The sequence below is a fragment of the Hippoglossus stenolepis genome, chromosome 5 (assembly GCF_022539355.2).
Source record: "Hippoglossus stenolepis isolate QCI-W04-F060 chromosome 5, HSTE1.2, whole genome shotgun sequence".
Classification (NCBI taxonomy): domain Eukaryota; kingdom Metazoa; phylum Chordata; class Actinopteri; order Pleuronectiformes; family Pleuronectidae; genus Hippoglossus; species Hippoglossus stenolepis.
Window position 1 is genome coordinate 9,432,745 of NC_061487.1, and position 25,711 is coordinate 9,458,455.

The window sequence follows — 25,711 nt, forward strand, 5'->3', positions numbered from 1 at the left end:
CAAGAGTTGGGCCCCCTGCTGTTTGGAGTGAAACAGGTGTTTGATGAGAGAGGGATGGTGTCTGTCTTTCATTCTCGGTCTGTCTATCCATTGTATGTGTTGAAGTCAACTCTGTGATTTCCCATTTCGCAGCTCTGCAAGACGGCAAAGACAATGCTTCAAAGATAAAACATGGCTTTCTTTTTCATCTGGGTTTGTTTGTTTCTCTGTCTGTTTGTCAGCAGGATTACGCAAAAACTACTCTATAGATTACCACAAAACTTGGTAGAATGGGATGTGGATTTCAGAGAAGAATTTTGGTGTGGATCCGGATCTGGATCAGGATCAGGAGGCAGATCCAGGAATTTTCTTTTCTTTCTGTAACATTGTGAGATGATGGACATGATGAGGGCGTTTTTAGACATTCCCCACAGATCTAGTGCAGCTTGGTTGAATTCAAGGGGACTGCTGGACATCGGTGGAGTTAAATGCTCTAGTTTCTTTTATGTATTCACATTGTCATGTTTGTGTATAACTGTTGCTTAGCCCACACTTTGGCCTGTCCCACTGTTCAAAGAGACTAGAAAAGGTGCTGTAAATAAGCATATTTCGCAAAAAGGCAACCATTCTTTTAATATTCATACAAAGCTTTATTAGACACTATATAATATATAATAATAACAAAATTTGTATCTTCCTTAAATAATCTGAAGGATATGCAACTGAGTTCTGACAGTTTCTAGATGCTGCCCAAATGCAGGGATAAAGGTTGCACAGTTTCCTGTGTTGCACTTAAGGACAGACGAAAAAACACTGACATTTAGGGAAGATATAAAACATTCAGAGCCCTTCTCAGGCGGCTCCCCCTGTGTCTTTTTAAGTCACACATAACGACCTTCATTCCCAGTCGGCCTCCAGTGTCCAGACTGTAATATATAATATCAGCACAGTGTTCAGAGTCGTATCAGCAGGCAGCAGCGGACGAGTTCACTCAGAGTTCTTGTAGTTGGTGAACAGGTTGTAGAGAACCCTGAGGGTGGACTTGAGGTTCAGGTTGACAACATCTGTAAAACAGAAATTGAGACAAAGCAGAGATCATTGGAGTGTGCCAAACCTGAACTGCTTGGAGGAGTTTCAGAATATTTAGACCTTTTGACATGAAAAAAAATTGGATCCGTGGAGGAAAGAAAAACTGAGACTCAGGAGAAAAACATTATTTTAAATACAAAGCAGCCTCCGCTATGATTTCTGTCGGACGACTTTCCATCAAAGTGCAATTTGTAATTTTGAAAATGAAATGGGATTTCAAAATAGCCCCAAAGAAATGATGTATTACTTCTCACCAGTAGAGACTCAAAGGCATGAAAACACTTTGTTCCCTCTCAGTACCATGGTGTTCTACATAAGTTGCTTATTGCTCATTGTAATCTCTCATTCCGACCAGGTCTATTTAAAGGGATTCCAGCCAGACACCATTTGTTACAGCGGTGCCACTGCATCAACATCTAAACTAACGTGCCCTATGCTCCTTATCTTGTGCATTCCCCTGTTAGCCCGGCTGACACTGTTGATATCATTAATGGCGCTCCGCTTTCATTTATAATGAGGGTGCACAGGCACACAAACCCACGGCTGATCACAAACACATATACTTTACTGGAAGAGCAGCTATGAAGCGAACAGCTGTAATGTTTTCACTTACTGCAAAAACCCTGAATACTTAAGTCCGAGATCTGCACGCTTTTGAAATAACATTGAAGCGGGGAGCGAGTCATTTTAATCTCTTAAGATGGTATAGTGTAAGTATAATGAAATGGAGAAATATATAAATAAATAAAGAATAAAAAGAATAGGAATTTTTAAATACATAAAGGCAAACGTTCATATCAGTTAATACAGAACATGGGATAGTGAATATGTCACATGACAATGCAGAACAAAAGGTAAATGTGGATGTTTTAAAAGACAAATACACGTTAAGATTTAAGTAGTGAATAAAATGTGAAGTATCTGTGATAATTATATAAGTACATACAGTTTAAGAGGGTAATATACTGTTCAATATACTGGGTAATATATAGAATTCAATATATAGGCTTAACTGTAGTGTAGACGTTAGTGGGATTAACGTCTCTAAACTGAGGGGCAGTACTTATACTGAATTTTTGAATTTCTCTTTAAACTACCCAACAAATAAATCTGATTTTTTAATCTAAAATGTCACTATCAAATTCTGTGGATTAAAGTGAGAGGCCAAATTGGAGCATTTCCGTGAAGTGACATACTGATTATAGCTTGACAGGTTAATTTGTTGAAGGGTGTGAAATCACACATCCTGAAGGTATGAGTACTTTTCAGTGAGTGTGAAAACACTTCGTACTCTTCAAGGACCATGCAGATGATGTCTCTGGAAGACAGGGGAAAACACTAACTTGTCTTTTTGTCAAAGTATTACAACATGAAGCCACGTATTTCAATTCCTCTCTCTTCAGCAGGGATCAGCCTGGACAACAAAGTGGAGCTGAAGGCTATCTAACCTCAGCACCATCCCTCCAGTGCTACAGTTTAAAGATAAAGCAAGGTTTCCATCTACTGGACAAACTTCATAAAGACGGCTATATCAACCATTCATTGCCTTTCTCTCAGTACAAGTCAGACACGTACTCTCACTCAGTCTCCACGAAATCTTCTCTGGAAAATTCTCTTTTAATGTATTTTATCTGATCTTGTAATAATGGGATATATCTCTGTTAGTAAATTACCTTCTGGTCTGGCTTTGGGTTTCTTCAGGCCTCCGTCCTGCATCAGCTCAAAGGCAAACGCCACATTGTGAACCTGAGGGGAAACAAAGCTAATTAATATACTCTCCTTTTATTAGACTATCATATTGATACAAATCTTACAATTTATCAAGGTCGTTTCCCTTGTTGAGGCTGAACTCACCTTCTGTTCAAAGCTCTCAGGGGTGAGGAAGAAGTTGTACAGAGGGACAAAGTAGTCTTCCAGCAACCCCATCAGCAGTATGAGGTACACTCCATCAGCAAACTGGACACACACACACACACACACACACACACACACACACACACACACACACACACACACACACACACACACACACACACACACACACACACACACACACACACACAAACATAAAGCATATACATACACTGATGAAACTGTATACCTAGATCAGATTTGGATAAAATTAATCTTGAATATTAAAATCTGAAAATGCAAATGAAGGGAAGGAGAGAAGATAAGAACCTGTTACATAACAGGTGTGTGATATTAATGATCATTTCAATATCTCACTGGATCGCCTGGCTAAAATACTTCAGATAAACCATTGGATCTCCTACCTGAGATTCCAGCTCAGTCACTTCCAGGTTCAGCTTGTTCAGGTGCTTGTTCACAAAGGTGATGAGCGACTGTTAAAAAGACGACGAGAATATTACACCCTCTGTTTCTTTAAGGATAATTATAAAATCTCACATTTCAAGTGGTTATAGCCTAAAATCCTTTATCATGCAAAGAAAGGAAGTATATTTTATTTACCGATTTTACAACGTTGAGCTTGTCAGGTGCATGATCCAACAAGGTGTCAAACGCATCCCTCTCTGTTGTGGAGAAGCGAGGATTCAAAGATATTAGATACGTAAATGAATATTTATAATAATATCAGTTTTTTGTAAAAATAAGTCTACATGCAGCAGGCAGCTAATTCAGTTTAGCAGCTTAGATACGGCGAAAACAACACCAAAGCATAAAACAACAAAGTTTGGTTTCAATCAGGGGCGTTCAGATGTACTGAAATGACTTGGTCTAAAAAAGAAAGCAGAAGTTTTTATTTCCCATAATGTTGAACTATTCCTTTGAGCAGGGAAATGCTAAAACTAAAAAGGACACTTCTATAAAACTATCTCATGAAACAGATCATGTTTGAGGCTGGCACTCACCAAATCTTCCCATCATCATTCTGAAACAAAAAGAGACAGATTTTAAAATCATTACATTTTCCAGTCTGTGTGCACCATTCACCAGCCATTCATATTTACACATTAATAACAGTGACCACAGGGTCACGTGTACAGGAAACTGCATCAGCTCTTACTCTGTGGTGCTCGTCAGCTCTTTGGTCACTAGAGCAGTTTGCAGGATGCCCTCTCGTTTCTGCTCAAATCAAAGGGGACAGGAGAGATCAACTCAAGCTGTTGATGCAGATTCTGGTAATCTCATATACAGATAAGACAAAGAGGAAAAACAAAAAAGATCTAAGAAATATTTGATTTATTATGTGATTTAATGATGTCAAAAATGGTATTTGCAATTCTGTAAATGCATCTATGTTTAATTCAGATTTTGGGCCATATTTCCTGTTATCGGTCTCATGTTATTCAAGCTGCTTATCTTCACAGCGCATAGCCTGTACCCTCTTCATATTGTTCATATTTTAATGAGTGAGGCTTTCCTGGTGAAATCTAGGTTGAATAAAATGAATAAAAACATCTGTCCGAGGCTGACAGGCCACTTTACCTTGACCACCACCACCTGGACAGAGACGTGCTCGGGCAGCCTGATGGGGGCCTGGAAGTGCATCGCGAGGGCCACCAGCAGATAGACGATAGCCACCAGGTTCTTCGAGTGGATCGCTGGAACAGTAAAATCACGTCAGCTCTGTCGCACAAAAAGCTGACATCATGTGGAGAGGAGTTTTTTTTTTAAATGTGAAAGGTAACAGCTGGTGTTTTTTAAGACAGAAAAGAATTAAAAAAGCTGCAAAAAAGTAACTGATGAAGAACAGATTCACACAAGTCTGGCATCAGCTCCTGTAGGAACATTCTGATGTTTGTAGAGTTACTCATAACTCATGCTATATAGCTCATGATTATAAATCACCATCTGGAATGCAAATAAAGAGTCAGTAATGTGATAAAGGGATATTCCAACATTTTAAAGTTCAGGATACTATGGAATTGGGATGAGTCTTATATTTTTTAAGCCTGGTCCATACTAAAATATTAAAGTCAAGACATTTCGTCCTCTGATGCCTTAATTCAGATTATTCTTTCATTAATCTGTCTCTTGTAATTTCACCAATGTCACTGAAGTGTCATTCTAAATTTCACCTAAACAGCACACGACTGAGGTTAGAGTTAAACTCACAGTCCACACTCCACTCGCTGGTCCAGCCATGAGGCCTCAGCAGTTCGTTCACGGCCTCTAGAACCGTCTGCAGCTTCTGCTTCTGGCCGATCTCCGACTGGGTCACCTCGGCCACGTTCAGCTTCCTGCCCGACAACTTCTCTGTCGACAAGGGGAGAGGTCGAGATGCAATAGTGTCAGGTCAAACCCGGAGGCAAACACAAATCATGAATAACTGCAGATATTATCATGCAGCAGTACTTTCTTGAACGCCACTAAATGTGAGAAATGCTTGTGATTTTAAGAAAATAGTCTGAATCAGGAAGCTGCAAATGCTCAGAAGATATTTCAAGGGGAGTCATAAAAGACCAAAGTCACATCAAAAGTACTTCAAACCCCAAAAAGTTGCAGAACAAAACAGGTCCTTTTTCCTGCCTGTATCATAAACAGATCTTCAAGACAACAGCTCTTGCTCTAAGGAGAAATAAGAGGCTTATCTCCACTGCGTGGGTTCAAGTATTGTTTTAGTTTTTTTAAAGGCAGTAGCAGCCGCACTGATTAAAAACAGAAATCCAGATTGGGCACTGATGCCACACAGTGAGATTACATAAGGTGCAAAAGTGCTAAAGCAGTGTGAAAACAAAAAAAGGGGGCTTTAAGGGAAGTGCAAGAAATCGCACAGCACTTTATAAAATGTGTCCTGCTGTGTGTTTTAATTGTTGTTGTTGACACTTCTGAAACAAATGCAATGATACATCAGTCCTATTTCATATGTGTTATGTGTTGTGGCCTGGACGCACAATGCACCAAAGCAGTCAGTAGCAGTGAGGATCATTTAATGTGGAATAAACAGGTTTACAGAGGAATCAGGCAGAAAGATGCAAACAGAAACAACAGCTCTAAAGATACTGAGGAAGATGAGGGGACAGAAGCATGAGGAAACACTGAGGAGCCGAACAGACGAAGAGGACTGGGAACACGGAGACTAAATATACAAGATGATTGGACACAGGCAAAAAGCATGAAGGAGGCACACAGGAAGTAATTTAAAGAAGTTAAATAATAACAGACACACAAAGCACGTGAAATTAAAACAAGAGATAATATGTGAGAGAACAAATAATAAGAAGAAGAAATCATCTGTATTGTGGAGATAAAAATAATATGAAGGGAAAGTGAAGAGAGAGTTTGAGCGTGTGAGTTTTCTCTTTGATGACACAAAAATAATAATTCATGGTGGAGAAAGAATAGAATCTGATGTTTAACGTATGAAATGCAAAATGAAGCAATAAGAAACAAACCACAGAACACAGAGTTCTGCTACTTGTGTTACATATACATATTAAAATGTCAATCTAATCAATAATTGCAACTATTGCATAAATGTATATATATATTTTTTTTTACTATTTCAATGATATGAACTCTATATTAATTTGGTAGATATATTTTGTCGAGCCTACAGAAAAACATGAGATACTGTAGGTGCCACCAACAAATTAATCTAAACATGCTATGACACGTAACCAACAGAAGGGGGAGCCTGTCACAAACCACTGATGGTGAAGCAGCAGCACACTGGTGAATACACATGTATCACAGTGGACACTGGATGAAAGAATATTGAAATGTAATAGAACATTTATGTTGTGTTCATGGACCGTTTATTGTGTTTTCCTTCAAATGTTTCAGAAGGAAAAAAAAAGTATTTTAAGTGAATATGATAGAATGAAGGAAGCAACGTTTCTTTACTGTGAACCATGTTGATCTGTCGTATCAAGCAGGAGTTTGATATTAGGAAAAACTTTAAATTGAAGATCGTGACAAGAAGAACAGAAAAATATAAACCACAGCAAGTTTAATTATAATTCAAGACAACACTGTATACTTGGTGAATTACTGGTGCACTTCTACTAATAAACAAAATACAGTGGTGTCTTCTATCTTGTTAAAAGGATAAATAAATTGTAATTGCTGTTTAATGTCAACACTATGTTTATGGAAAATAAAATGTTTTCATCATGGACCTTTGTGAGGCAACAAACTCACAGTATGAAAGGACATATTATTAATCAATTAAACAATCAATTATTGATTGTGTAACTGTCTCTGATATTTGTGATTTGACTCCTTATGGGATGGTGCAGCTTGTTGTTCTGCTGAAAATACGTCTGTCTGCAGGTTTCTATTTCCCCTTATCTAAATATTTTACATTCTGGTACATGGCACATTGATGGCCAATAGAAGCTGTATGAATAAAGATGTCCTCACCAAATAACTTCTGCAGCACTTGTCCATCATAGCAGTCCTCCTCCAGGTCTTTGACTATGATCCTGTCTTCCTCCAACTCACTGTTGATCCAGTCGATCAGAACCTGGAAACATGTCGAAATGCAATGAAACCTCTTCCTCAAGTTACACCTTCAATTTTTACTGCTCTGATTATGCAGAAGAGAAATCATGATGTCTGTGCGACCACCTTCAATAGATCTTTAAATTTAAGATTGTCCCTCGATGTTGGGTCCAACATGATCCTCTCAGCGTTTTCCTCTGATGGAGACAATGTGAGACAAAATGAGTCAGTGTGAAACTCAGATTTCCTGTTAAATTCCAAACACATTTAGATAGTGGGACATCATGTTGTCCATCACAAATGCAAATCTACAGTCAACAGTGGTTCACATGGTGACAGACGACAGAGGCGTCTCCAGCCCCACCCACTTTCATTTCCTGCTCCTGTATAGTCACTGTCTCCATTAGTCAACATGTTGCAATCATATTTCCCTGTAACCTCACTCACCTCTGACAGTCAGCTCACAAACACATGTTTTGAGAAGTTGAAAATGTCAGAGACAGCAGTTCAAGAGCATTGCAATGTCCAGTCATGATTTAAAAAAATGTATTTTACACAATCAGGTAATAATAATGTCAAACACATGTGTTTTAATGTGTGTATGTACCCAGCAGTGTGTCCTCTGGATGGATGTCGGTCCCTGTGGGAAGCATTGGAGCGTTGATGGCATTCTTGCCCTCCTCGTGGAGGTCGCTCACTGGACAGACAAAAACACAAAAACCATGAACCTTTCAGAAAACAGTTCAACGTGCAACAAATTCAATAAAAAACAAATCAGCAGGAAAACATTAGATGTTTGGATTTTTCTTTTTAATTCTGCCTCTAGTGTTTCCTCATTGGTATATTTGGGAGATGGGCAGGTGTGCATGGGCACCTGGGCTGGCTTGTGTTTGCTGGGGATGTTTCGCCTCTTGTCCCGGATTTCAGTAGGTAGTTACATATAAAACCCACAGATGTTAATGCCCCTGCTGGTTGGTTAAAGCTGGGGAGACCCCTTGGATGGGAGGTGGGGCGTCTTTGAGGGGCGGGGCATGGTCCAGTTGCCTATGGACACTTGTAAAAGTCCTGAAGACATTTTCTCAGTTCGTGTTTTTATTTGCTCTATTAAGCCTTTGCTGTGTGTGTGTGTGTGTGTGTGTGTGTGTGTGTGTGTGTGTGTGTGTGTGTGTGTGTGTGTGTGTGTGTGTGTGTGTGTGTGTGTGTGTGTGTGTGTGTGTGTGTGTGTGTGTGTGTGTGTGTGAACTTGATGGAGGTTGTTTTTATGTGAAGCACTTTGTGTTAAATTTCGTTTGTATGAAAAGTACGACATAAATAAAGTCTTATTAGTTATTAAATCAATTATTTCTCTTGCAGATCAATTAAATGAAAAAAGAAAAAATAAGTGTCACAAGTGCACAAAAAAGAGTGCGGGGGGGTTTCAGTTTTTATCCACTCTTCCATTATAGACGCAATCATGAGCCAAATTTTAGCAAATGAGGTTGAGATTAGATTAACAATAGTTAATCGAACTTTTTACTTTTTTCCTTTCTAAATGTTCTACTAGTTTATGCTTCTGCTCAATTTAGTTGCAGAGGTAAACAAAATTATGTTTTATTACAGTACTATCGCGATAGTTAACTTTGCAAATTGAGATGTTTTAGATGAAATATTATGTTATTTTTAAAACATCTAGAACTGTAGTTAGAATTAGCCACAATCCCCACCAGATATTGTATGTGGTTAAAGCTCTTGCATAAGTCATAACTATTATATACTGTATGACACTGATAGGGGTCATTCTGCCTTTTCACTTATAGACTTAAAAGCATTTTGCTGATAATTACCTCGATCGAGGAGGTCATGTTTTTAATGCCGTCTGTCGGCCTGTCTCTGCCAGCAGGATTACCTAAAGACTCCTGAAGAGACTTCCATGCACTTTATGGAGGGGTGGGGTAGGACCCAAGGAAGACCTCATCAAATTTTGGGCAAATCCAGGAATTCTTTTCCTCGTCTTTAACATGTCGAGTTAGGGCGTTAGCCTGGGTGGGGAATGTGCTCTTCAAGTTGTGCTACTATAGTAACACATTCATTGAGCCTTTACTTTAAGTTAAATTTTTATCTTATTTTTGTATTTGTATCCTTTTTTAAGTGGAAAACATTTATTGAACAACAATCTTTTGTTCACGGCATCTCCACTGAAACAAAAGACAACATATAGGTCATTTCAATAGACTCTTTAAAATTTAATTTAAACTTTTCTATCTCATACTTAATTCCAAAGAATATGAGCTGAGATATATTGTCGACAGTTTATTGACCAAGGTGGAATAAGTTAATTATATATTTAAGAATTTAAGAGTTTCGTCCATCTACTTGCGCTGCAGCATTTTAGAATAATAGGAAACTCTAGGACGACTGCAGTGGTGGATAAGCTTATCAAGCTGTGTGTTGATTCTGAGCTGCTGCCAGAGCCGTCACACGTCTGTCACTTCCTCACTTCTCCAGCCTGTGAACCTCTTTCCTCTCTGCAGACTGGATCATGGCACATAGTGTCCACACATCTGAGCATGTATCTTGGAATTTAACAGTAATATGTGTCATTTTTCAGTACCAGCCTACAATATGCTGACTTATCACTACCCACACACTGAAATATCCTTGGAATCAGGACTTAGTCTGAAACTGGGCCATTAACTCTGATTAAAAACGAGACGAGACACAGAAAGTCCATTTCTGCTGAGGTGCTTTCACTTCTGACTGCAGAGACACTCCTGGGATTTAAAGGCTTTCTTCCCCTTAATGGCCACGTTGCTTTTATCATCCACCATTTCAATTTGTAAGACCTCCAACAGGCTGCACCACAATCAATACTCTCAAATCGGCCATTGACCCGGCTATTTATAAGGTGGAGATGCAAGGGCTGAAAAAAGCTGCACTTTTTTCAAATTAAAACACGTAAAATCATTGTTTCTCTAATTGAGAATAAAATGAAAGAGGGTCTAGAACAGTGTGTTTATGTACAATCCAGACTTCAAAGCCTGTACAGAGAGACGTCCCCACAGAGTTAGTATCTGATTCAGGCTTCTCGTACGAGATGGGAGCAGACCCGAGCCCTGGACCTCACATCAGATCAGCAGTTTGCTTTGTAATTACAGAGCCATTTCATCATAATTGTGCTGCTTCCTCCCTCTGAGTACATCTGACTGGATTACTGCTGCTTTGCACTGAGCTGGACAGAGCTTCAGTCACATAGTCAAGGAAAATCTGTTAAAATGGCTAATATATTTAAATCACCACTACAGATGTATGCAGAATGATGTGGAAATTATAATTCTTTCAATCACCAGCACAGACATTTAACAGCTTCCCTCGTAAAACAACCAAAGTCAATTCTAAAAAGTACTAATTTTTACGGTGACAGTGGACACAACTTGTTGACCTCTCACAACAAGTATAACATCACATTTTGAAGGTAACAGATCCTACTTCCTAATTTCCACGTCCAAGTTCCTCAAAGCCAAGCATTCTGAAAAACCACATTACCTTGTTTCTTTCTCTTGGTCCCACACAGCAGCCCCGCCATGTCTCTACCATAAACCTGCGGGTTCCCCCCCGATGGCCACGAGCAAAGGTAGAAAGTAAGGTGTATGTACGTTCAGGGTGTGCGCGAGTGTGTGAACCTCAGTAGGTTGGGGCTGGACAGTGGCAGGGGCGTCATCACGTGTTTATTTCTGTCACAGCCCTCCACCCCACCTCTGCGGTCCAGTTACCAGAGATGCAGGGAGGTTTGTGTTGGTCGTACGTGTGTGTGTGTGTGTGTGTGTGTGTGTGTGTGTGTGTGTGTGTGTGTGTGTGTGTGTGTGTGTGTGTGTGTGTGTGTGTGTGTGTGTGTGTGTGTGTGTGTGTGTGTGTGATAGGAAGGAGATGTCACACAGAACACAAGGCACTGAACTCCACTGCGACGCAGCAGGAACCTCTGAGCAGTGGACACAGGACAGATGTCACAGGTAGTATCGACTAGATATCCACTATGTGTGTTATGAGTGCATTATAGCGTTTTAACCCTCATAAATAGTATTTCCTCACAAAAACAATGACCTCCTTTATAACTTACTGTTCAAATCTACTAATTTCACACAAACCTGAGCGAGCCGACTTATTTCATTGACAAACTCTTTCAACGAGCCTTTAACGTGTTCTGCTGCAGCCGATGACCAATCACGCTGCTGCTGTACTCCTGTTAACAAACGTGCACTAAAGCCTGCAGCCGAGAACATTTATCTTACGTCAGCTTCACTGCATTAATTCAAGCAAAAAGCTCCTCAGCGGTTTTACTAAGCTTTATGTAAAAGTACACAGTGATTAATGTAGAAAATAAAGATGATTATTTTTTTTTGCTTTAGAGGAAATTGGCTCTAAACTTAATCAGCCAGCATCATAAACAACAGAGTAAATCGACCCTGTCTCCTTTGGTTCCACTGCTCCCTGGGGGGGGGCACAGGGGGGGAGATATAAATAATGCTGCAGTATGGAGGAGACAGACTGGACCTTAAATATAGCTGCGGTTATTTACACCAACAGAGGCACCAGTGAGTAACAGCCGCCAGGAGATGACAGTGTCTCTGAGTCTTTTCCACATGGGGCCTTCAGCAGATATTAAACATCAGAGAACATGATCTGACCTATGACACCTAATATTCATTAATCGTTATATTTAGTTAATGCTGTGCTACTGCTATTTCTGTTTAAGCCCAAAAAATATGGATTTTTGTGGGTTAAGAATTTCTGATTCCTAAGATGTCATTATCAACCTCTTATGACAAAGAAATAATACAGTTTAATCATAAACTTTATTGTAGATAGCTATAAATAAAAAGAAAACACAATTTGAACACAATCGAATTAAGAACATAAACTAGCTTTTAATGTAAAATGTAAATCAACACATTTTCTGCATTGATTATTCTATAAAATAAAAGTTTTCATATCTGTGCATATCTATGATTTGTATCCAACAACCGATAAATCACAGGATCTACTGTCTAATCTGGACATACTCCTCCTATTGCCCCGGAGGAGGGATTCATCACCTCTGTTGCTCTTCCTAATTTCTTCCCTTAATTCAAAACTATAGAAAACCAAGTGCACACCATCATGGCAAAGAATTTTGTTCAGCCCTAGGTCTTCCTCACAGTATTCATATACTATATCCAACAGCAAATCCCCCTTAGGACTATCACTGCAATGACCGGGTCCAACACAAGTGTACAACACACCACACCCAGAGAGAAGTAAACACTCCAATATTCCTCCCCAACAGCAAGTGAAGGGAAGCAGAGATCCAGAGAAGACATGAGACATGGAATATGAGAACACAGCTGCTGTATCACATGAATATTTAAACAGTACAAGACCGTTTCAAAAGTAAAACTATCACTAATTCTCGTGGGGACCATATTTACCTTCCTGTCAGTCTAAAACATCTTCCTGTGGAAAGCATTTTGAAATGATTCCTTAAAAAAATCTGGATTGAAGTTTTTTTGATGTGCTGATTCAAATCAAGAGTTAAAGGATAGAGGAAGTTGAACCTTGTTCAGGCTAAAATAAATTTGTTGCAATAATATTGCTTGAGAGTCATTTCAAAACATGTAAACTATCTGCTGATAATAATTTTTTTTGTTTTACTTAAAAACATAACACGAACAAACATTTTTGATAATAGTCTTTTAAATTTTGCAACATTTGTCTTGAATTGTGACAATGGACAGAACTGAGTGAAAGGAACATTCCACATCTGTGGTTATTCTGAATCACGATCTCTTGTAATATCAACATATTTTGAAACTCATATTAATAAGCTATCAGCTCAGCTAGTTTATTGGTGACACTCTAATAAAATCTAACTGACACGACCCTATTTGCATATTTGCTTGAAACAGCAACTCTGCTTATTATGTATATTTTTTGGTTTCTCTTACACCCTCTCAATATCAGTACATTTACTAGATAATGACTGTTAATAACATAACTGTCAAGTCAATATAATTTTGCCAGCAATCTGGAAATGTTATTGTATGTATTAGTTTGAAGAGGTTTTCACAGCAAGTTCAATTCATTAATCACCAGTATCAATTAAGAGCTGAAGAAGCAAAGCAACAAGATAAAATATACAAATTATACTATCTTGGTCAAGTTCAACATATGAACAATACCTTCATTAATGTATATTGTACTCAATTTTTTAAAAGACAAAGTCGGTTAAATTTGTAAAAAAAAAAACAAGAATAAACAGGATAGAAAAAGCATAAGAGATGACTTACTCTTATCAGAATCCATCATGGAACTTGTGTTTTAGATGTATGTTGTAAATACTCTCCACACTATGATAGTATTGCGAGGCTGTGACCTGACACTTGTCCTCACAGTCCTTAATAAGCAAGACCCTGCTTCTTGCCTTCACTTCACTGTTATTGTTATTTTTACAGCCCTGCACTGCACAGAGACTTGTCAGAGAGACGCACACTTCCTTTAGTTTATCACAATCTACAGAGCCAGACACATAAACCAGGCCTCCAACTTCAGGAATTGTCTTTTATATCTCACAGAAGAAACATGTTCTATGCAAAACCAGGGTCAGAGGAGGGTTTGACATTGCACTTCAACAGATGTATGGCTGCTTGAACTGTTAATGATTATTCAGCTAAAGTGAAGCAGCTTTTCTGGTGGCCAGTCTTCTCTGCTGGGTGTGTTCCCTAAAGAATATGATGTACCACACCCAAAACTAACAGAAACCGCAACAGCAGCAGTGAGGCAACAAGCTATGCCGCCTCAGCAGCATTCACCCCCACGTACTTTCACTTCTTACTGTTTCTAAATTCATTAGATTGTCTCTGACCTTTCACCTGAGCTATAAAATCCACTTTGGCCACGGGGGTTCCCCTTCTGTGAACACTGAGCAATCCTCACCTACAGCACTGACTTTGAGCCATAAGCAGGCAAAACAAAGGTCTTTCATTAAAGTTTATTGCGACAACAAAATGCTCAATGTGAGGGGGGATTACTAGGATGGACATTTTAATGTAGCAATTGATCATTTTAAAAAACGGATAAAATGTGCAGTGTTTTCCCTTAAATGTCTTTAATATTGGAAACAAATATTACCATTCCTCATATTATTCCACCCTGTCTGGAAAGTATTATGTTAATCAGTGCTACAGCGAATTCTTGTTATTGTTATTGTCATATCGCTAATTTTTTGTCCTGTTAATCAATGAGTTTATATAAAATAATAAAAAATGCCCATATTGCCAAGGGACAATCTGCCTTTGTGACCAACCAGCAGTCTACAATACAAATATATATTTAAAGGTTCGGTGTGTAGAATTTAGTGACATCTACTGGTGAAGTTGCATGTTGCAGTCATTAGTCATGAATGATTACTATTCTATAATCTATACCATATTGTTGCAGTACTTCACTGAGGCTTTATGATGAGGTCTTGTGCATCATTTAACACATTTCTTCCCAAAATTGGGAAGGTTCTGTGAAACAAACTCCTGAGTGGGAGCACAGTCCATCAGAGGAAACATGTTGTGCATGTTTTGTACATCATATTCTAGACAATTCCCCCAAAACAGACATATTGGATCTGATATTCAATCATGTTGTGGACTTTAAGGAGGCTCTTAAACAATTAGAAAAAACTCCTGCTGTTGGTCCTGCTTTAATGGTGATGACAAACACATGGCTGTGAAAACACACACACACACACACACACACACACACACACACACACACACACACACACACACACACACACTGACTTGTTAAACCCTGCAGCTGTCCAGACAGTGAGAGGCATGTGTGAGGGGCAGAAAATAGTAGTTTGGTCAACAACTGGTGAGACGAGAGGACTCGGTGAGTTTGTGTGTAGACCACAGAATAAAGTCAGAGGTGTAATCCTCTTACACGTCTATCTGCTTCATAACCTTACATTCCTGTCACCGCTCACTGACCCTGGCCTCTATTTCTGTTTGTTACCTCATGGTGAATGACCGTGGAGCTGCTGGCAGCCTTTGTCCCGCCTCTCACACAAACACTGGGACATCAAGATCACAGTGCACATCATGCTTCATGATTTACTGACAGTAGCGAGCCAGGTTATGTTGAATAGAGGAGCTCTGTGAATTGAAGTGATGTGAAAACGCTGAATATCTCAGTGAATCATGCCTGAGCTGCAGGGACGTCCCACAGCAGGAGAACACTCCACTTCATCATGTTGCTGCTGCAGCACCATGGACAGAAACACACACACACACACACACACACACTCTCTCTCTCTCTCTCTCTCACACACACACACACACACACACACACACACAGAGGGCTTTCATAACATCCCAGTATCAATAATAAACAAAGAGCATCTTCTGTGTGCCACTCACCCTCTTTAGATTTCTTCTTACGCCCCAGGGTTCCTCCTAATTTACCGAGGAAAGAAGATTCCTCCTTCTTCAGTTTGGCGGACTGTGGGTTCGCAGCTGTGGTCGGAGTCCCAGACATCTTCTTCTTCTTCCAGGGGGGACTCTGTCAGTGTGTGTGTGTGTGTGTGTGTCACTCCTCTTCTCTGTGATGCATTCAGGATCCAATCAGAGCGAAGACACAGACAGACACGGGCTGAGGAGAGCAGCGCTGCTCAATGACTCACATGTTCACTTCATCTGCTTCTTTCATCGACGGATCGCACCACAGCGCCACCTCGCGGCAGGGTGAGGGACATCATTGACAGGGTTTTCCATATAAAACTGGAGGGGCACTCAGCAGGGTCCATACCAAGTCAACAGGCTGCTTGTGAAACTGGTTTTTATCTGGATCTGCTCCAAATTGCACACACTCAAATATCAGCCTCCTAAACATTAAGATCCATCAATCATCATCTCAGAAATCAGTCACTTGTCAAAAACAAAAATGATCATCTGCGCAAAAATGAACAGGGCTCTTCCTCGGGTCATGCCCCACCCCTCTACAGAATTTCATGAAAATCAGTTGAGTACTTTTAACATAATCCTGCCAACTATCAAACAAATACAGATCAAAACTTAACTTGTTGGCCTGTAGGTAATAAAAGCTGTACTTTTATTTAGTTTTAAAGCCAGTGGTAGACAGAAAACAAGTATATCTACTCAGTTACTACAAGGTAGGCCTGGTATTTCCATTTTATGATACTTTACCCTTCTGCTACACTACATTTCATATGGAAATACTGTAGTTTTCTTAAAGTTATAGTTAATAGTTTCTTTTCAGATCTAGACTTATGCACAAAGTAAATGATCAGTTTACAGAGCTTCTTTGAGTGATGTAAAGTCTTTAAAATGGTAATTTCACCTTTAAGGAAAAAAAGTATTGAAATTAATTTTCAAAGCTCTTCATATATTTATTTTTCCTGTGTGCAGTAATGTTACTTATCAGCTTTTTCTGCATGTGGTTTTAACAAAGCCCATCTGTAAAATCCCCCTCTGTTGTTTGGTCATTGTGCAGCATGTGTAAAATCCACATGGAATTATATTTACATCAACTCATATTTTTATCCAAAGCAGCTTATCAGCTGAGGGACAAAACGACATCTTATAACAGGAGGCCTTGAAGCAAAAATGACAATGTAATGACAATATTAGAGATTATTATTCTATACTTCGGAGAAGTGCTGACAAAAATGTGAAATGTCCATGGATTAATGAAGCTGGTAAATAATTCGAAACCTTTTCGTTGGATGTAACCTAGTGCTATCTATGTATTATTTCTAGGCTCTAAAATATTTAAATTGCACTTTTCATTCCATCAGAATTCATAAAACAGTGTTTGTTCCAATTTTCCCAAAGTTTACGAATGTAAAAAAACCAAACATTTGACAGCTTTAAAACTTGGTTGTTATGTTTTTAATTCGTGTATCAAAAGCCGTCTCGATGCATTAATTACATAAATCATGGGATTCACAATGTTTTCATTAATTAAAAAGAAAAAGAAGAGCAGGATCAGCTTCGGCCCTCAGCATCTCTTCCTGTGTCTTGTGCTGTTTTTAGGAAACGGAAACTCAAGTTAATATACAACAGGTAACTTTAAAAGCTCTGCATGTTTCATTTTATATGATGCTGCTGCTGTGGACTCACCTGTGTTCTGCAGGAGTTTCCACTCTGCCTTCAGTCTGTCTCTCAGTTTCTCCACAGACTCCACATCCTCTGATAGAGGGGCCAGGAGTGGCCCCAAAGAGGGAGCAGGGTCCCCGAGGAGGGAGGAGGCAGTGGGTCCCACACATTCCTTCTCATTGTCCTAGAAGAAAAGCAAAATACTAGCGAGATAAAAACAAGCACTTCAACACCAGTGAAGAATGAGATGGCATTTACAAGACTTCTATGTACCCCTGTGTTCTTACCTGCATGAGCACCAGTGTGTGTCCTTGTGCGAGGCCCTGCAGCAGACCTGTTAGTTGTTGCCACACGCTGTCACACAGTCCGCTGTCAGACATCCGAACCAACACAACCAGACTGGGGTCGTACTGGTAACCCAAAGGCAGGAGGAGACCCATCACTGCCTGCATGAACCCAGATACGTCACTGAAGCCCTGGAGGACGACAAGTACATGTGGGATGCGTTTCCATTGGCAATTTGAAAACAAAAGTGTGTTGATACCGGAGTCTACCTCTCCAGACCCGACAGGCCGGGCGGGTTCAGTCAAAAGTTTTACATGATTTTGATTTTTTGATTTTTTTTACACATAGTACACAAGTACACTCTTGTGTCATAATACACAGTAATACACAGTTCAATACCTTCTTCAGATGCACAGGAATGTAATATCTGCTTGCACGTTCCTCTGACTCCTTGTTGCTGAACTGCAACACAAGTGTTTTCCTACAGACAGAAACATTTTTGTTTAAATGTTGTTTGTGCCTTTGCAGACAAAAGAGGCACAAGTTTGATAAAAAAATAATAATCACCCGTCGTCAGTGAACTTCGGAACGTTCCAGTCTCCGACACACACAACCAAAACCCTGCAGCAAGAGAAAGCAGAATCCAATCTGAATACTTTTTGGCAATAAAATATAATTTAATAAAAAAACTAAAAACAATAAAAATGCATCTTCTTATCTGTCTCTCAGCAAAAAAGCACATGAGCATATTTCCCCAAATCCTGAGCTACTGTTTTAAGTGTGACACATTTCCTGAAGTGTTATTTCTAAAAGAGAATCTATTTTAAAAAACACAGTCATAGTATGTACAGTTAAGATCCACATGTTAATACCGGTTCCTGAGTGAAGATGCAGCATGCTGGACAACACACATCGTCGCCATGGAGATTGCAGGGACCAGCGCCAGGCCGCTGCAGATCTGAGAGGCAATAATTAAATAGAAATGAGGCCTGCAGCTCATGTACGCCGGTCAGCACAGTGAACAATGTATTTGCAAACAGGTCACATCACATCATTCAAAAAGACAAGACAAACCATTATCATGACTTTACCTCATTCTTCTCCATTTTATCTACCAGGGCGATGAGTCTGGAGAGGGTCGAGAGAGCTTCTCTGTCATCTGCTTCTTCCAGGAAATTCTCCCTTATTGAGGCAAAACAACCATGTGAATAACAAGAAATACATTTGCCAACTACAAGTCATGTTAACTACAGAGGATCAAGAACAACCGCAGCTCCATACTTGAGTTTGTTGACTATTAATGGGTCGAGATCCTCTGATAGAGTGAAGGGATGACATCCGTCTGGGCAGGCGACACCATCAGGGAGAACTACAGCAGCACCAACAGCAGGGGCGAAGCGTTTATCAGGCTCCGGCCACACAGTCTCTTTATCGCTATCCTCTTTTTTTTCTTTTTCCTCTGCCAGTTTAAAGCGTTTGGTGCTGATATCAGAGGTGGGCAGATCCGCTGGAGGGAAGAGGGATTTAACATTTTAAAAAGCAGATAACATTAGGAGTATTTCATGATTGTTTTGTTATTGTTTTCACCTCCTGTCACTCCGACCATCTCTCTGGTTGGGACAATTTCAAAACCTTTCAACCTTGACTCAACAGCAATATCCCTCCTTAAGCAAAACAGGGAAAATACTCCACATCCTCAACAATCAATAAATCCATCCTCAATTTATACAGAGCGAGATTAACCATGGAACACACATCACACTCAGGGGAAAAAAAGAGACAGACTTCTCAGATTCAACTGACCCACCTACCCCTTTAAAACCTTAGATGCTAATTTACTTTTGTAAACAATCCCTCATACTGGACTGTCTCATCACTTTGTAATTTAGACGTCATCAGTCACGTCAGACCTCTTTATAGAAAACAATGGAAAAACTAACTGCATCTTTTAACCATATAAAATACATCAGTATGAAAAACATGGGAGCAATCCTTCACAACAATGACATACAACACAACTCTCCTCTTACACCCTCTACCTTTTTTCTTTTATTTTCTTATACTGTTTTTCGTTATTACATCAAGACTACACAGAAACTGGACAGATTTCCACAAAACATGGTGCATGGATGTGATAGTGGTCAGGAGAGTACCCATGAAAATGTTGTTTGGAGCAATTATTTTCCATTTTGGTTGACATCGTAAGATAGGACATATTTCCATATTTACTCTTATTTCTCAGAGAAATAATTCATGGTTCTTGATGAAAAAAAAAAAAATCAAGCATTTTTAATGGGACTTTTATTTTGTGGCTGTCCACAAAAAGTTGTATAAAGCCTGACAAAGCCTCAAACATCACTTGAGTCTGCATCTTCAAGGGCTGGAGACTAAAAGCAAAACAAAATTAAAAGAAGCAATGAATTGAAAGGAGTTCACGAGATGTCCTTAGCTGCTCCTCATATCTACTTGAGGCTACAGCTCGAGGATGTAAACAAACTCCTACTCATATTATTAGAATTGCATTGTTGGTAACGTAGGTACCAGCTTTAAGAGCAGTAATTGTAATTGTTTTGATCCCTTGAAAAAACATTACAGTCTGACTCTGATGCATATAAAATAGCGACGTGAAGATGGTGAAGCGCTCCAGCTCTTAAATAATGATGTGGATGTCATACCTGCATGTTTGAGGCAGGACCAGTACTGCCTGTGAGCTGATCGGGCGCAGTGAAGGGACTCGAGTGCACTGAAAAGAGAAAAATAACTTCACTACTGTTGTAAAACACACACAAGATAATGTCTGACATCTAAATTCAACTGACAGACAGAACATACCTTCTACAGGGACCTTGGAGGTTGGCAGGTCGAGGTGCAGGGTCTCCGAGCAGCGTTTGAACTGTCTGACACACAGACTGGGCGAGGGAGGTCAAGTTGTAGCCTCCCTGGAAAACACAGAGAAACCTCTTACATCCTTTTGTTAAACACACTGGTTACTACATGTAGTAGTACGAAACATCATGTGAATATGGCCATATACTATATGTACCCACAGATTAGATGCACTGTAATGTAATGCTATTTGGATACAGTGCACTTGTGTTCATCTTAGGAGTGTTTTGTGTAGCCTGACATAAACAAACTGACCTCCAGCACAGCACACACTTTGCCTCCAGCGAGGTTCATGAGAAGGTGAGTGAGGTGGGCAAAGATGTCCGGAGTGGCACACATTTCACCCTGAAAATAAAGAGACATCACAGTGGTAGACAACACTAGACACATAGTTTCACACTACACTACATCAGCACAGGATACCTCATAAATTCATCCAATCCATCATCTATATCCTATCTATATCCTGTAAGGGTCATGAGCGGGGATGCTGGATTGGGTACAGCCACGGCAGGTGGCATATCACAAGGCAAACATGCAGACAAACTTTCACTTTCACATTCACACCTACAGTTAATTTAGAATCTCCAACTTAATGTAACCCCAATCTGTGGGACTGGAGTACCTGTGGAAAACCAATTGGGAGAACATGCAAACTCTGCACAGAGAGGCTGTGGTCTAACTGGGATTTTAACAAAGTACATTCTTGGGTTACTGGATAAATTCCACATACACAAAGAACAAGTAATTTATATGCAGTACCTCTGGGTCACCAATGGCTGAGTCGAAGCCGGCACACACCAACACCAAGTCTGGGCAAAACTGTGACAAAGGAAAAAACACTCAGATGACAAACACTTCTAACACATTAGACTGTTCATCTGTCAGCAAAGTGCGAATCCTTCGACTCACCTCGTATGCAACCGGCAAGACGAGATGGCAGAAGACTGAAAGATAGTCACTATTCTGCATTTTCACCTGAAAATAACATTATGAGACCTATTAGATAAATATGTACACGCAACCATCAGTGCTAAAAGGACAGTTAATTTGAGAATGGATAACCTGCATGTTGTACCTGGGGGTCATATCAAATCATTGCATTAAATGATAAAAAAAAAAAAAAGGTAAAAATGTAAATGTATTTATTTATTAATTAAATAAAATCATTTTTTGTAGCATGTCTAGAAAAATACTAATACTATTACGGTACATTTTTTCTTAAAGGGCACAAATTCCATTAAATGTAAAAAAAATTCAATCATAGTCTTCATGATCAACACAATCATAATCAACACAAAAGTAGAGTCTAACATAAAGGAAGAAACTTTTGTGCAAAGAAGAAAATAAAAAAAACTTATTTTTGTGGTTGCTCACCTTGTTCCATGGTACATTAATATTGAATCCAGCTCCTTTGTCTTTGCCGACACTGTCAAAGTCTGATTCTCTGAGTTTAGGCCAGAAGTTCTGATGCTCGTAGCGGTGCCATGAGAAGTAGAGCACGCTGAGACAAAATGCAGCATGTGTCAGAAGACAAGACAACATCCACATAAACATTTCAGCTTTCGTCAGTTAGCAAAGACTCACCTGGGATCATCTTCAAAACAGTACTGGACCCCTTGACCATGATGTATATCCCAGTCAACTATCAACACCCTGAAAATACAAGAAGAGGAAAATAAATAGACAGACAGAACCAATATGGTCTAACCAGAATAAAAAAAAAGTAATGTTACCTTTTAACTCCATATTTTTGCTTTGCATATTGAGCTGCTATGGCCACGTTGTTGAACACACAGAAACCATTGGCAGCACTGCGCATACTGTGGTGTCCTGGTGGTCTGGGACAGAGAAATCATACACTTCATGATTCACGTCATGTTTTTCCCCCTAAATTAAGAATTGTAAGACGTCATTACTGAAAACTGAAAAAAAGATTGTATGGATATAAAAAAAATAGAAAAAGAAGCTGAATTCAGAATTTGTGAAGCAGTAGACACAGATTTGTCATATGTATGGTTTGCTATTTTAGTTCCACATATCTAAGATTTATCTCCTTAAGTTAATCGATGACAATCACACAAGCCCTAAAATGTGGACATGACGAATGAACTTTAGCCGGTTATATTAATCATTTACTGGTTGGTTTTGTTTTTATAATTATTCCCTTAATAATTGACTCAAGTTTTTTTGTATTTGTCTCAATAGATCTTTGAATTACAGAATTATTTCCAGATTTCTATTGTATTCTATGGACATAGCTCGTCTCTTCTAAAGTATTTATTAATTCTTGAAGGAGTAACTCTCATAGATGTTCTCCCAGGATTTTTCTGGGTAACTGGCTAACAATATTTCAATGTGAACCGCCTCCTTTGTATTTGTTTAATATATACTGCTGTGTCTAACTGGTTAAACAGCCTCACCTGACCAGAGCCATGCCATTCCTCACCTTCCCTGTCATCACACTGTCCACCAGTTGCAGAGCAGCTCCGGCAGCCAGCGTGGCACAGTGATAGATGTTCTACGACGGTTTGTAAGAAAGGAAGGAAATTAGTTCGGAAGGAAAATGACATACTTTTTTCCCACCACAACCTGAAAATAATTCCTCTAACCACGAATGAATTAACAACATATGAGGAATATGAAGTGTGGGACTAACTGGGTGGAAGTAGACGTCTCCATATTGGAGGGTGAACTCCTTCAGGTCCTCCAGAGTCATGTAAGGGGTCTTCTTTACTGCCTCCAAATACTCCTCACTGTTGGCATCAGAAAAGTACATAAGGCCGAATGATGTCAGGTATTTATCTCACCTTCATGAACCAGGTGTGAGGTCTTTCTCGACATCGTATCTGACCTGTGAACCCGCAGAATGTCTGAATCCGTTGCCTTGCGGACAGGTACGGAGACACAGCGATCAGCCAGACCGCTCTGAACCAAAGCTTCATGACTCACAGTTAAACGCTCGGGTACTTCAATCTTACACGTTGGACTGTAGAAAGAAAAATATTTCAATCACTTGTTTAATTCACAGGTTGACTTTTGTGTTCTCTACAAACTGTAAATACACAAGCATTTAACATACATTGAGGTCTAACGTCTGACACACTAACCATGTTCAGTTTAGGGATTATCTTAAAAAATATATCATCAAGGTTCTTAAGACATAATTAAGTTAGTGTACTGACAATTTGATTCCAAATTTAATTCAGTTGAAAATTTGTTTTACAATCGATGTTCAGTGCAAACCACAAACTCTTTTGTGATCTCACATCTTGAAAAGTAGTTGTTACACTGGAAAAAGATTCTGGACATCAGCTTTATTTAGTTCTGCTTGTTTGCTTTATGTTGTGCACACAAACCATATGACACAAACACAGGCAGAGCAACGTCATTTAAGATAAGATAAGATGTATTGATTCCACATCATAAAAATGTATTTGTTAGAGAACATGTGAAAGTATAGAATTACAAAAACAAAACTTCAGATGGCTAATTATTTGTAGAAGAAAGTACTTGAGTAACTTGCAGTGGCACAGTATGATGCACGAGGATATATGCTGTGTTATGTATGAGGAAATTTGAACTTATCTTATCTTACATAGGCATATATAGACTGTTAAGTACATAGGCAGGCATGGTATGTACAATATGAATGAGTATAAATATAATTGGGATGTTATAAATGGGTAAAATTCCATAGTAATATACTTTATATTGTATAAGGATGTACTTATAAAAACATGTATAAGTTAACAATAGAACATAAAATGCTACATGAATATAAAATACATCAAATATAAATCTATTCATTCATTTAATTTATAAACGGTGTAAAAACACTGATGTGTAGCCAGATTCAAATATTTGGAGTTGAACATTTGTTTGTTTACATGTGTTCGACTAAGCAGCCACAGCCAAGAGGAAGAGAACTAAATCAAAGTGCACATGAATAATGAATCCGCAAGAGAAACTAAAGACAGGAGAAGTGATTTTAACTTCATAAATCCAGGGCGCACAAACCAGACTGTATTTAATAATATAAACGTAAAAATATAAAAACGACTGCTACAATACCGGAAGTAACGGCGCAGCGACCCTAACCCAAGTGACCGGACTAGCAACCGTACACTGCAACTATAGCCCACAGACTGTATATAAAGAGGTCAGCCCCCGTCACGCATCATACACTAGTGTTGGTGAGTACTCACTCAACCCAGAGCAGCTTGTATTTGGTCATCTCCTCATCGTAAATCAACGCTGTTCCCATCTTCGCCGCTCCTCAAAGCTGCGTCGCATGGAGAAATGTGCAAGAACAAACATACATGTGCATGAGAACTACATGTGTGCAGTAACCAAGAGAAGAGAGTGCGGATCCTGCCACTTACCGACCAGCTCGCACTGTAAACAGAGAGGCTCACACGCACCGGCACAGTGCGACACTCTCCTGTCTGCAGGAGAAGCTGATGGAGTCAGAGCCACAACCACAGACACACATGTATTCACTTTATATGTTAAACTACTAGAGCTGCTCATTCATGTCAACTTTGCAGCGGGGGGGGGGGCGTGAGGCTCATGCAGCGTTATTGGCCAATGTACCCGCCAATCAAAAGCTTCCCGGAAACGAAACGCACAATCGTCTTTCTTCTTGCATTACCGCCACCAGCTGGACTGGAGTGTGGAACAAGAGCTCATGCAGAAAATAAATCAATAAATACAATCTATATCCTTTCAGCCAAATCTGTGTCTCTTATGAACTTAATAATGTCACAGTAAATCTTGCCCGCTGTTTTTCCTGATCCTATCATATTATCTGCAATGAAGTAGTGCATGTTCTACATATGTACACTTGAGGGTTAATGGCAGAGGATGTCACACCTTGTTAAGCCCTATGCGACAAATTATGATTTGTGAATATGGGCTTTACAAATAAAATTTGATTT

General features: G+C 39.4%; 2 protein-coding genes across 4 annotated transcripts; both read right to left on the reverse strand.

Moving 5' to 3' along the window:
- Positions 1 to 608: 608 nt before the first annotated feature.
- Positions 609 to 16,089, reverse strand: parvb (parvin, beta). 3 transcript variants are annotated; one of them, XM_035156496.2, is made up of 13 exons: positions 15,903 to 16,089; positions 8,087 to 8,176; positions 7,606 to 7,676; positions 7,399 to 7,501; positions 5,149 to 5,289; positions 4,519 to 4,634; positions 4,097 to 4,155; positions 3,942 to 3,961; positions 3,541 to 3,602; positions 3,345 to 3,413; positions 2,923 to 3,024; positions 2,742 to 2,814; positions 609 to 1,043 (listed from the first exon to the last, which is right to left on the reverse strand). In XM_035156496.2, the coding sequence occupies exons 1-13, from the start codon at positions 16,018 to 16,020 to the stop codon at positions 967 to 969; spliced, it is 1,101 nt and encodes a 366-aa protein (XP_035012387.1). In that variant the 5' UTR covers positions 16,021 to 16,089; the 3' UTR covers positions 609 to 966. The 3 variants fall into 3 exon arrangements, with proteins under 3 accessions (XP_035012387.1, XP_035012389.1, XP_035012388.1); XM_035156498.2 differs by lacking the exon at positions 15,903 to 16,089 and adding an exon at positions 13,779 to 13,929; XM_035156497.2 differs by lacking the exon at positions 15,903 to 16,089 and adding an exon at positions 11,002 to 11,162.
- A 1,281-nt stretch (positions 16,090 to 17,370) lies between these two features.
- hdac10 (histone deacetylase 10) lies at positions 17,371 to 25,338 on the reverse strand. The gene is made up of 21 exons (XM_035156464.2): positions 25,157 to 25,338; positions 24,980 to 25,056; positions 23,626 to 23,760; positions 23,431 to 23,527; positions 23,195 to 23,292; positions 22,508 to 22,612; positions 22,359 to 22,427; positions 22,149 to 22,275; positions 21,684 to 21,749; positions 21,534 to 21,593; positions 21,027 to 21,116; positions 20,718 to 20,824; positions 20,561 to 20,628; positions 19,167 to 19,392; positions 18,977 to 19,067; positions 18,758 to 18,843; positions 18,453 to 18,506; positions 18,285 to 18,366; positions 17,888 to 18,076; positions 17,625 to 17,784; positions 17,371 to 17,527 (listed from the first exon to the last, which is right to left on the reverse strand). Exons 2-21 carry the CDS (start codon positions 25,036 to 25,038, stop codon positions 17,490 to 17,492), a joined length of 2,007 nt encoding a protein of 668 aa, XP_035012355.2. The 5' UTR covers positions 25,039 to 25,056; positions 25,157 to 25,338; the 3' UTR covers positions 17,371 to 17,489.
- Between the last annotated feature and the right edge of the window lie 373 nt (positions 25,339 to 25,711).

Bases quoted from the DNA above. Each gene is read 5' to 3' on its own strand.
- parvb (XM_035156496.2), bottom strand. From the start codon at position 16,020: ATGTCTGGGACTCCGACCACAGCTGCGAACCCACAGTCCGCCAAACTG. The intron at 8,177-15,902 runs GTGAGTGGCACA...TTGTCTGTCCAG, and splicing joins TAAGAAGAAATCTAAAGAGG to TGAGCGACCTCCACGAGGAG. The intron at 7,677-8,086 runs GTACATACACAC...TGTCTCCATCAG, and splicing joins TCCAGAGGACACACTGCTGG to AGGAAAACGCTGAGAGGATC.
- hdac10 (XM_035156464.2), bottom strand. From the start codon at position 25,038: ATGGGAACAGCGTTGATTTACGATGAGGAGATGACCAAATACAAGCTG. The intron at 22,276-22,358 runs GTGAGTCTTTGC...ATTTTGTCTCAG, and splicing joins TGTTTTGAAGATGATCCCAG to CGTGCTCTACTTCTCATGGC. The intron at 18,844-18,976 runs GTAAAGTCATGA...ATTGCCTCTCAG, and splicing joins ATAAAATGGAGAAGAATGAG to ATCTGCAGCGGCCTGGCGCT.